General features: G+C 38.9%; 1 protein-coding gene across 2 annotated transcripts in view; it reads right to left on the minus strand.

The window, feature by feature from the left end:
* TANK (TRAF family member associated NFKB activator) overlaps nucleotides 1–12,634 on the minus strand; it is a 31,394-nt gene that overhangs the window by 9,049 nt on the left and 9,711 nt on the right. For both annotated transcript variants that reach the window (XM_076342773.1, XM_076342772.1), the window contains 3 exons: nucleotides 12,360–12,472; nucleotides 3,141–3,320; nucleotides 1,789–1,865 (listed from right to left, as the gene is read on the minus strand). In XM_076342773.1, the coding sequence (XP_076198888.1) occupies nucleotides 1,789–1,865; nucleotides 3,141–3,320; nucleotides 12,360–12,472 (370 nt within the window). The remainder of the gene's footprint in view (nucleotides 1–1,788; nucleotides 1,866–3,140; nucleotides 3,321–12,359; nucleotides 12,473–12,634) is intronic.

Here is a 12,634-nt window from a genome sequence, read left to right on the forward strand (position 1 = left end):
GTTTTCTGTGCGCTTCAGACTTTGCAGGAGAAGGAACACACAAGGATTTGTTACTGCTCCTTCCTTCTCTGTCTACCTGACATTCTGGAGAGGGTCTTGTGAACTCATTCCTTCTCTGTTTTAGACAATATCGCATGACTTTTCCTTTTATTTTGAGGGATTTTTTAAATTATATCTTTTCCAGAGTATCATACAGATATCCGATATTTAGTTATCTGCATTGAGAATGGTAAAAATAGTTCTTTGTGCTGGTGTGAGTTTTATTTGCCCGAAGGCACTATGCTATTCAGTTATTGATGCATCCATAAAATTCCACTGTGAAATTTTGATGGACTTGCTGAGTAATTTATATTTCTAAGCACAGTATCATGGATTTTATAAAATGAACTTCAAGGATGAAAAAGTGAAGTTGGTGACAAACTGGATTTGTGTTCTCTTTTGCATCTTTGTATCAAAAGAGCTCAAAAGGGATTTTTCTTTAATCCAGTGAATTGTTTTCCTTTTTATTGCTTATTCATATAGCAATCAGGAGTGTCACGAGCTGTGTTCCTACTTCTGCTGTGCTTCTCTTTTTGAAGACACAAATGTCTATTTGTATCTCATTTGAAAAAAAAAATCTACAGAAGGAGTTAAAGTTGCTACTGTTAACACATTCTGACCATTTTTCAGGTGTTTTGATAAATAAGAAAAAGACTCAACACAAGTTTCTAATCGGAGCCTTAAAATATACATATGATTAGATGAATCAATCTTAATTTGCTAGACATTTGTGATACTATAATCTTTCTAGTGTAAGATTACCAGTAATTTTACCAGTCACATACCTCTTTCCAAGAAAACAGTAAAGTAAGGGAGCTATTTGAGAGGAGGGAGACAGAAGACAGGTAAAGGTTTTTAATTTTTTAGATATAAATCAGTAAAGACAAAAAAGTCTTTATCACATCACAGTCTTATTTCCTCTCTTTCCTGGCATAAAGCAGCAGTGAGTCAGACTAAAGATCCACGTAGTTCACCTAGCCTATGCCTGAGAGTGGCCAAAAGCAGATGCCTAGGCAAGAGTATAAGACAGCAAGAATTTATGATACTTTTCCCTAACACTCTCCTAGCCTCACCTTAGAGAATCTTCTACTTGACCTCAGCAAAATTGATAAAAGTGATATTACTGCCTACCCTGTGAAAAATGCAAACCTAAGACTTTGGTCAATATTTTTCCCAAAACACTGGCAGAAGAGGGAATACTTGCTTAGGAAATACACTGCTTTTAGTCCCTTGGTCATAGCTAGGGCTGGCTGGCTGGCTGGCTTCAGCTTACAGATAAACCTGGCTTCAAACTCTCTCATTTAGGATGGATCAGGCCAAGAATTATTTCTTCATGCTGACTATCAGACCTCCTCCTGGCAGCGCAGCAGGCTCCTCTGCAGTGCTGCCATCAGTTAATCCATTACAGTTGTACACTCCTGTTCTGAAGAGTTAATGCAAGGGAGTTAATGCTTACCCAAAACCCAGCATTAACATCCACTGCAGTTTCCCACAGAGTTTAACCTCCTGCTGAACCAAGTGGCTATTTTTCTTCCTCCCAATTTATCCCTACATACTTGCAAAGCCCCAGCCATGATTCCACATAGTTGCTGGCTTTATTACCTTCCCACACCAGCTCTTTGACCTCTGTTGCTCCCCCCCGCATCCATTTTTTAAGGTACTGTGTAGAAAAGAGGGAAATAGCTGGTCTTATTTAATAGCAGAAAAGACAATTAGAAGCAATTTTAATAATGCTGAAAAAGTATTTACCTTTCAGGCATAGGAGAAATACCAGAGATCCCTAGAGATAATTCAGGCTTATCTGGAACAACTTTCTTACTTTTCACCTTGAAGTAAAATATGAAAATATTGATCACAGGTTAGCATATAAATTTTGCTCTTCACCCTGATAGGAATAAAAACGTCATGGAATCCTTCACCTAGTCCTTCTGGAAGCTCTCAAAACAGTCACAAAATGACAAAAGCAGTTTTTTATTGTTTGTGTGAATTCCTGTTTTTAGTTTAACTTAGCAACTCAGTGTGGCATTCCTCTGCTCATACTCCCTTGAAAGGAAACTGGTTCTAAGAATACTGCTTGACTGTAATTCTGTTTCAATCATGTATAAGGTAAGATTATGCATTGTGTATAAGCTTGTTAGTAAGGTATCCAGCTACTTTAGCTCTTAAAAATCAATTTATTCACTGAAATTTTCAATGAACACGTCACAAGCTAGTATGTCAAGAGTTCTAGCAGGCTTTTAAATAAGTTCTTAACTTTGACTACCACCTTGTGGTTCACTCTAGTATTACGTAGTTTTAAATCTGCCAGGCATTAAGTTTTTATAATAACCAGTCATTAAGCTGCAGTTCCACTAGATCTACACTACCAGATGGCCTGGGTAGTTCATATGTGCTCCAGATCAGACACAGAACTTGATCATATGTCTGCCAAATCAGCTGATGTCAATGACACATTGTTTATAATCACAGACCCAGAGCCTACAGGTTTGTCTTACCTTGCACTAAAGTGCAACTGCAGCTCCTGTAGACACATTTCAGCTGCCTTACACCTAGCAATATGGGTTACAAATGCTTGCTACAGTAAGTTAAGCAATGCTTGGGAAGTGTAATAGTAACAAGTTATGTGTTGCTGTGCTCCTACCCTTACCTACGTTCACTTTAAATTAGCTAGCTAAAATATGTTTGCATGGTTAGATTCACATCGACGAGCGCATTCTAGCTATCCCACAAGGACAGAATAGCACTCTGGATGCTATTCTATAACAAAAATAGGGTGGCATAAAAGTGAAAAGATCAACTCAATCTTGGTGAAAACTTCCAACTGAAAATTATAAAACAGAAATGCTAATCTGGAGTTTTCCCAAGTACTAAAATTTTGATGACATAACATAAAATAATTAACACACAAACCAACCAATACGTATTTAATAGTTCGGTGTTCCCCATATGCTTTATATACTTTAATGATTTCCTAGTAATTATATAATACTGAAATTTAAAATCAGTTTCTTAGAATAATTAGTATAAACATGTTTGAAAGAAGTAATAATTTACAGATGTTTGTTTTTTTCATTTTATCTCTACTTGGTTGCTTAGCTTACCTCCCTTTTATATGTTGGCGTCTGTATACCCTTTTGTGCTTCATTTAATTCTTTCAATTTGCTTTTCAGAGTTCTTATTTTATCTTCTTGGTTGGAAATAATAGATACAAGCTTCCTTTCCTTTTGATTGTTTTTGTCCTCAAGTTGCTTTAACTTCATGCTCTCACTTTCTAACTGTTCCTAAAAAATAATTTTAGAAACACCAGTACAATTAATAGAATTGAGGCTCGTGGAATATCACTATAGAGCAGTCTGGAATAAGCTAAATTAAGCTTTTGCAACATAAGTAAGGGTCAGTCTTATTTATTACATTATTAATTTTAAACTGGTAGTAAAGACCTTCTACCACTACACATAGATGTAACTCATCATAGATGATTACTCAAAACAACTGTATGTTCTGAATTTATTAAAGTTATGTTAGTGTTTGTAAAAAATACAGATACTCTCCTGGTTCACTTACTGTATCATTTACATTAACATTTTATGTACAATATGTTGTATGTACAATATATAAAGTAATATTTCATTAATTTCAATTAATCTTTTAATAATTTTGAAGAAGGTGATATTCTGCAGCTACCTTAATTTTCGAGCAGACCCAAGAACAGAATCATAGAATCATAGCATATCTCGAGTTGGAAGGGACCCATAAGGATCATCAAGTCCAACTCCCTGCTCCTCGCAGGACTACCTAAAACTATACCATATGACTAAGAGCGTCGTCCAGATGCTCCTTGAACTCTTGACAGGCCGTGACCACTTCCCTGGGGAGCCTGTTCCAGTGACCGACCACCCTCTCCGTGAAGAACCTTTTCCTAATGTCCCACCTGAACTTCCCCTGACACAGCTTCATTCCATTTCCTCCTGTCCTATCGCTGGTCATCGGAGAGAGGAGATCAGCACCTCCCCCTCCACTGCCCCCCTTGAGGAAGTTGTAGACTGTGATGAGGTCACCCCTCAGCCTTCTCTTCTCCAAGCTGAACAAACCAAGTGACCTCAGCCGCTCCTCGTAAGCCTTGCCCTCGAAGCCTTTCACCATCTTGGTTGCCCTCCTCTGGACACACTATAATAGTTTGATGTCCTTCTTTTATTGAGGTGCCCAAAACTGCACGCAGTACTCGAGGTGGGGCTACACCAGTGCAGTGTAGAGTGGGACAATCACTTCCCTTGCCTGGCTAGCTATGCTGTGCGTGATGCACCCCAGGACACAGTTGGCTCTCTTGGCTGCCAGGGCACACTGTTGACTCATATTCAACTTGCCATCAACCCAAACCCCCACATATCTTTCTGTGGGGCTGCTCTCTAGCCTCTCGTCCCCCAATTTGTATGTATAACTGGAATTACATTGCAAATACTGCAATGCTATAAAGATTTGTGAAATAAAAAGCAGTGGCTGGACTGACTTTTAACTATCCATCTGGTGATTCATGGAATTTTTATGTATGTGGGCTTTTTGGTGGAATGAAGAAGAGTATAACGAACAATTTTTTTAATATGCACAACGATAGTCCTTGGACAATTTTCAAGAAACAACCTATGGTTAAAAACTGTGGCTATGAAAACCTTATAGTTGTCAGTTTATGAAATCTATAGAAACATTGATCTTGAACTCTATCAAGATGTCACAAAAAGTGGCCTGAAGCCCCATGTCTGTCTCTGCAAGACAAGTAAGCCCAAAGGGTTAACTCTGCAAGAAGTAATGTAAGTGAAATGCAGTGAGATAGTCTGTAGACAGGTAGGGCAAGGTGAAGAGGAAAGAAGGAAATAAGTGCTTTTTCAAGAACATTTGTTTTATTTACAAATGGGACCTCAATAGGGTGAGGTTGTGAATTTGGAGATTAGGTAGGTAGGGGCTACTCTACTAGACAATGACAGCCATGTAGGGATGGGTCCAGAGCCGGTCTAGAGAGACCACTACAGGTGGTTAAGCATAGTTGTGTGTATATGCAGCTGACACAACAGATGAGCCTCAAAAAGTTATACTAGCTGGATAAAAAAGCCACAGAAAAACAGCTTTGAAGGCACTAGTTTTTTTCTTTAGTTTCAATTGTGACTTTGAATAGTAAACCTACAGTAAGAGCTTCAGTGCAACTCCAGACATGATTAAGCCTCTTCTGCTCAGTGGGTTCAAAACATTGTCTAAAAATGGGATGTTTCTCTCACCATCATCTGCAGATCTTGCATATCCCATTCTTTCGACCTTTGAATTGACAAGGTATTTCTGCTTTAGGTGTTGCTAACTTCCTTAATCCTAACCCTTCTTCCATGCTTTGCACTTCTGGCAGGTAGTGTGGGGAATATATGTGTAGTTCTAGGACAGATCAGGAAACACCTTCTATACTCTTCTGCTGTGGAATCTGTATATATCATGGTAGATAAGAATCCAGGGAAGCAGATGGAAAAAAACCCAAAAACCAAACAGCAAAAGTGAAAAAAAGGAGAAAGATTTTTTGCTTTAGTTCTGGAAAAAAACAGAAGACTGAAGATTTTAGGCTAAAGAACCTGTACATCATCTTCTATAACTGATGCTACAGCAGCTAGATTTCATTTTCTCAAATGGCACAACAAGAACGCTAGTAAGAATTACAATACTATGAGGCACAGAAAGTTCAAGGCAAGTTAAGGAAGTATCTGATGAATGAGAAAAGACAATCATATCTAGCGATGCAGGAAAAAAATAACAGTTTATGTTAGGAGGAGATGGAGACATGCATAAAAGTATTCTTAACAGATCTGAAAATACTTTGAAGGAAGGTATAGCAGGGCCAGATGCTTGACATAATTTTATAACTACATACCTTTTCCATTTTCTTTAAAGACTACAAAGTCACAGCAGCTATAGTATAGGGTACTGCTTTTTGCCATTCCAGGAATGGGAAGGCAGTGATATTCTATGGTGTGGGTTCACAGACCTCAAGCTACCACAGAGCCTTTATTTGGTCACAGGGTTCCCAAACATTCCATGGTCAAATTCCACTTCCCATTTAAAAAGCCAATGGGATGCAGCTTCTCCTGTGTTTTCCTTTGAAAATGGTTTGCTGGAAATCCAAACACCTAGGAAAAAGCTTACATCAAACACGACACTTGCCCTTGAAGAACAGCTCCATCTTAAGGACAGTAAAATAACTGTCACTGAACCTGTGATACAGCATTGATCTGCACACACATAATTTATCTGTTTGGGACTATTACAGCTCCAAATAACATGCGGGCTTTCAAAAGCTTTCAGATAACTGGGAGCACTGCAGTAATGGCCAGTATTTCTCCTCCATTTCTCCTATGTTCTCCCACAGGAAGCTGGGACAAAATTTAAGCAAGCAATGAGAAAAGCCACATGGGAACCAATGTGAGAAGAGCCATGCAACATGTTGCAATGAAGATATATCAGTACATACTGATGTAAATTACCATTCTTGTGCACCATCAGGATATCACACCAGGAAAAACACTGGAGAAATTATTACACCTTTTGGGATCTTTCAGTAATATAGCCCTTCAGAGCTTGATGATCTTAGTTTCTAATACTGACAGAGTTTAGGTGTTAGCAACAATGTGGTAACATTTATAAACTGGCTGAAGTTTATGAAGCTAATGCCATGACAAGTATGTCACACAGGTCATACCTGCTCAATTAAGTACTTGGCCACACAATGGATCTTTTAAGCATGCTGGTATTAGCAGCCAGCAAAGAGGTTACATCTGTATTATGAACAGATCAGATCTTTTCTTTTGGAGAGGCTTTATAGGATCAGAGGGTAATTCAAGTTGGAAGGGACCTCAAGAGTTCTCTAGCTCCTAATCAAGGCAAGGTCAGTTACGATGTCTGATCAGGTTACTCAGTTTGGTCTTGAATTCCCCAAGGATGGAGACTGCACAACCTCTCTGGGCAACCTTTTCCAATGTCTGGCTGTCCTCATGGTGAAAAGTTTTCCCTTATGTCCAGTCTGAACCTTTCATGTTTCAACTGCCCATTGTGTCTCATCCTCTTGCCATGCACCACCATTAAAAGCCTAGCTCCATCTGCCTGATAACCTCAACGTAGGTATTGGAAAGCTATTAGCTTCCCCTGAAGCCATCTCTTCTCCAGGCTGGACAAGTCCAGTTTCTGCAGCTTCTTCTCATGGGGTATGTACTCAAGCCCCCAACAATCTCAGTGGGGCCTCTGCTGAACTCACTCTAGTTTATCAATGTCTTTCCTGTACTGGAGGTCCCCAAACTGGATGTATTCTAGATACAGTCCAATGAATGCTGACTAGAGGGAGATACTCACTTCCCTGGGTGTGCTAGCTGTGCTCCTGTTAGTACAGCCCAGGAAGCTGTTGCCCTTCTTTTCTGCCAGGACACACTGCTGGCTCATGTTCAGCTTGCTGTCTAACAAGACCCCAGCTCCTTTCCAGCAGAGCTGCTCTACAGCCAGTCAGTCCCCAGACTGTACTGCTGCAAAGGCAGGTCCTTTTATTTTTCCCTGAAGTGTGCTATAATGGCCTGTTTCAGTGGCTTCCTAGAATAAACAAACTGTCAGATGGTTTCAAGGAAAAATACTATTCAACTGATGAACTACTGTAAGTGGTCTCAGGGAATATTAACTGTAACTTTTAACAGTTTAACCACAAACTCTTCTTTATTATTGGGTAGAGATAGCTTAAACAGATGAAGCAATAAGAAAAAAGGCTATCGATACCAGAATTTCTTGTAGCAGGGCCTAACTAATCCTACTGCATACATCATACCAGCAGCAAAGAACAGCTAAATGCATAAAATTGTCAGCTAGCATAAAATCATGAAGTACAGCTTTCTTTGCATCAAAGATAGGAAATAAAGTGACACTAGAGAAGCTGGCATTGACTGGAACACGCAACTCTACAAGACTTCTGCAGTGGCTGCTCTTAGTTAAGTCATTTTAGGACCATAATTTTGAGCACAAAGATGACTACCATCCACCTGCCATTCCTCTGCTTATGTCCTGCACAAAAAAAGACCTCAACATTTATTGCAGGATGAACAGTTTTGTATACCATATGCATCATCCATTCCTGACACATGGTTTCCTCCCCTTTTCCATGGCACAAGAAATTCTGATCAACAAACTCCACATGGTGTTTAATACTGAGGTTCTTGACCCAGGAAAATATGAACATGAGCATGTTTTCTTGTCGCAGGTATTGACTTTAGCTTCATGTTTTATGGAGTTTACAAGGATTCTGATGTCTGACTCTGTACTAAAAATAGCATGCAGAAGAAGCTTTACCTGACATTGTCTAATCTCACTAAGGTTTTCTGTTTGCTGGGCAGCTTTGGCTCTGAAACAGTAACTGGATCCACATTCTTCCTAGTTAATAAAGTTTAGCCACGTTGTACTCAAAAACAGGCAGCAGTTTAGGTCTCTTTGGTCTCCTCAAGCAGGGGACTGAAAAAATCTGATAATTTTGTATATAGTTTGGTACTGACCATCAAGCCAATCTGGCCCACTCACCTCTTTCAGAGAAGATGAATGTGAACAAAAAAAACCCCGAAACATTTTATGACACACTGGCAACAGAATTTGACAACAGCAGGTAAAATATACAAGTATGGCCACCCACTAGAGAACACAGAAAAGCTAACCCCTCCCTCATTTTAAACCTCTGAAATTTAAGCTCTAACCAAGCACCTATTACAATCAATCCAGGATTTCTATTAACTTTACTGGAGGACAGAATATAGTCCACTGAGAAATCCCACTGGACTTAGCAAAAGACAGTTTCAATAGGTATTGATAAACCCAGGCACCTCCAGCCTCGGGAGAGACTCCGAGTTTCAAGGAAGGACAGGAGGAAACAGCAACATTTTAACTTAAAGACCGTAATCATAATTTATTATCTGGAACTGTACATTTTGCAAGCCTGAAATTTTTGGTGGAGAAGTAGAAGAAAGCAGTTAATGCAGTAGAGGACAATGGCTGTAGACATAATTTATTTGATTTAGAGCAGAATGTGGATTGAATATGATTAGAAAAATACAGGCTTTCAAATAGAATATTTGAGCTTCCAAATTTCAGTAGCTGAAAAAGCCAATACTTTATTGAATTAGATACAAGACAACTATACTGGGTCAGTGACAGGATGATGGATTTCTGGTTTAACAGATGTCAAAATATGATGTCTAGGGAAGAGTACAAGAAAACAGGAGGTTCATGATACATCCTTTAATAATTTCCCAGACCTTCTTAGTAATAGTTTCTATGTATTTATTAACTCTCAACAGATTTCTCTTCCATGAAGTTGTCCAATTTTCCCTTGAAGCAGGAAGTTCCACTGGCTGACTACCTATCCTGTGAAGAATCGGCTCCTTTTGCCTTTTTTTTTTTTTTAACATGGCACATCAATTTTTTTTTTTTTTTAACTTTTACTTCATTTATTCAGAAAGACAGAGAAGTGAGAACTCTTAGGTTAACTTGATGTGGTCCTGGCGATTTGCTACTGTTCATTTTCCCCAACTTGTTCCATACATTCATTCCATGCAGTTTACCTTTTTATCCATCATACATCAAAAGTTCTACATTTAAAAAGTGCCAAAACTGGCAGCTGCCATAAAAGTATATAAAGCATTTATCACAATAGAATTAATTTTCCATCATCTTCAACAGGAAGTTGGGGTTATATGGTTCTCCTCCCCTGAGTTTATTCAATAAAATGAGGACTTGTGTACAGAGACTGCTGTGTATCTCCACTAATAGCCAGCCCATGAACGGCATGGCCAAGGCACAGACAGAGCTAATAGAAGTGTGCGTACCTCTGCTGTGCTGTCTGGACATCTTTGTATCGCTTGCCAGGTTAGCGGAAGCTTACTAGGCACAACACCAAACATTAAAGTCCTCCTTATGTTGGAAGGATAACGCAAAGATATCCACATGCCTCTGCAGAAGCCAGCCTTGGTCCAGTCAAACATTTTTCCTCAAGCTCCACGCTCTCAACACTTAGAGTAAGAGAGCTACTACATTCCCAATAACAGGAACATAGAGTAGGCTGGGTCAACCTGACTTTGCATGGGTTTAGATCTCTACTGATCCCCTCTGAAAAGACCTTATTTGTATAGCACTGTGCCTGGGTTTAAATGCAAGCAGACTGTATAGTTGATAGTTGATTCTGCATGGAGTTATATCAGAAATATTTCTGTTCATGGCACAGATGAACTACCTATTGCTGAGAGGTAACTGCAATAACTGACGACACAAAAAAATGCAGATAAAGACAAATAACTTACATTCCATTAAGAAAATAGCCCCTGAAATAATGATTCCAGCTTCTCATGCATTGCCTGTAATCTTCTGTATAGATCACATAATTTCTCAGTGTTTCCCCATGAGAAGAGCAGATAACACAGCTTCCTTTCTCCTACTCATTATATGACTAAGTTACTTAAAACTATTGTCTTTGAGCAAGCATTCAGAAAGAAGAATATGAAATATTAGAGTTGGTCAGGTCTCCATATGCAACTGTGAGACATAATTTTTATCCAACTCAAGACAGAGAAATGCAAAAATATGCAAAGATGTTCCATCAAAGAATTAACCCTTCAGCTGTGTTGGACTCCAAATAAACGCAAAGATTAGGAAAGAAATGACATCTTGTGATTACAGATTCTAGTGTAGAAAAATTTATAAAGACTTTTTTAAATAAAAAAGGAGTGTATATAAATGTTTGGTAACAGTACGTTTAAAATGTTGGCAAAGGCTTAGTCTCAAATGAGATTTGTTCAAGATAATTAAGCAAGCATCAATAATCCAATGAAATTGTTTTTAAATTAACATTTCTGATAAAAAGATGCATTTCTGTGAATTCAGCATAATTAATTTGTTTATAGCTCAGGTTTAGGAAACAAATCCTGAAATTAATTCTTTTTAAATCCAATGCCTGATTTTGTATAAGGGTCTTTTTACAACCTTTACAGGGTCCCTGCTACAGAGATTCATATTCAAAAAGAAGAGATTTTATGTTACAAGACAGTTCTCAGAAAACACAGTAGGATGACTTAGGATAAGAACAATGAAACTTTGTGCATCTCTGTCACTGTCTTTGCTCAATATGCAAAATCCATTCAAGATATTTCCCATCTATTCTGCCCTATCGCTTTACTCTTATTCCTGTTACTCTCAACAGGCTGTAGTGAAAATCTCAGTGTTACTTCAGTGAAGAGGGGCAGAAGAGACATCATATTAAAACTGGCTATTTAAAAAAACAAACAAATCATCAGCATGTCCAGAGCAATGGATAGTTCACTTTCCACTCCATCACTTTTTGAGTGCAGATTCTCCATTTCTTGCAAAAATACACAGACTGGTTGCAATGTGAAAAGCTCTTGTGAGAGAAAGAGAAAGCCCCTTCTTGACCGCTGTTTTTGGCAGGTTAAGAAATAAATAAGCAAGTAAGTTCCTACTTTATGATCAAAACTATTTGATGTGGTTTAACCCGGCAGGCAGCTAAACACCATACAGCCGTTTGCTCACTCCCCCTCCCCCCAGTGGGATGGGGGAGAGAAATGGGGAAAAAAAAGTAAAATTTGTGGGTTGAGATAAAGACAGTTTAATAAGACAGAAAAGGAAGGGAAAATAGTAGTAATAATAATGATAAAAGAATATACAAAATAAGTGATGCACAATGCAATTGCTCACCACCTGCCGACTGATGCCCAGCCAGTTCCTGAGCAGCAGTTGCCGCCCCCTGGCCAACTCCCCGCAGTTTACATACTGATCATGACATCATATGGTATGGAATATACCAGTTTGGGCCAGTTTGGGTCAGCTGTCCTGGCTGTGCCCCCTCCCAGCTTCTCGCTGGCAGGGCATGAGAAGATGAAAAGCCCTTGACTAGTGTAAGCACTGCTTAGCAACAACTAAAACATCAATGTGTTATCAACGTTATTCTACTAAATCCAAAATGCAGCACTATACCAGCTACTAGGAAGAAAATTAACTCTATCCCAGCTGAAACCAGGACACTATTCTAGGGAGCTCGATGGCCAAACAGTGATTGCACTGGGAAGGATCAAAGATAGATGGTTAGTTCACCTGAGTAGACTGCAGTGGCACACCACTCATGCACTTCAGGTGAGGATCTTGTATTAGAAGAAGTGCAGTTCAAAGGCACCAGTAAAAATCTTACTTATCTCTTTAGGTTCTCATAGTATAATCACAGCACAAATGTGATCTTATGTTAAACATGCTGCAGGCAACCATACCTTTAGGAGTTTTTCTCTTTGCTTTGCTACGTTCAGTTTTTCAGAGAGCTGGCTGAAAGATAAGTTGGAGGTTTCAATGTCTTCATGCATCAGAATGTAGGGATGCGCATTACCTTAAAAAAAAAAGCAGCTGATTGTCACTGCATTCTTCCCCAGCCAGCTTGCTAAGTACAAGCAAAATTAAAAGAAGCTAGGCTTGTATTAACTTCTTTATTTTCTTTGAGCAAGCTTTCATATTAAACAAGCAAGAGAATCCCAATTCTGTGCTTAGAGAC

The sequence above is a fragment of the Aptenodytes patagonicus genome, chromosome 6, assembly GCF_965638725.1.
Source record: "Aptenodytes patagonicus chromosome 6, bAptPat1.pri.cur, whole genome shotgun sequence".
In the NCBI taxonomy this organism is placed as follows: domain Eukaryota; kingdom Metazoa; phylum Chordata; class Aves; order Sphenisciformes; family Spheniscidae; genus Aptenodytes; species Aptenodytes patagonicus.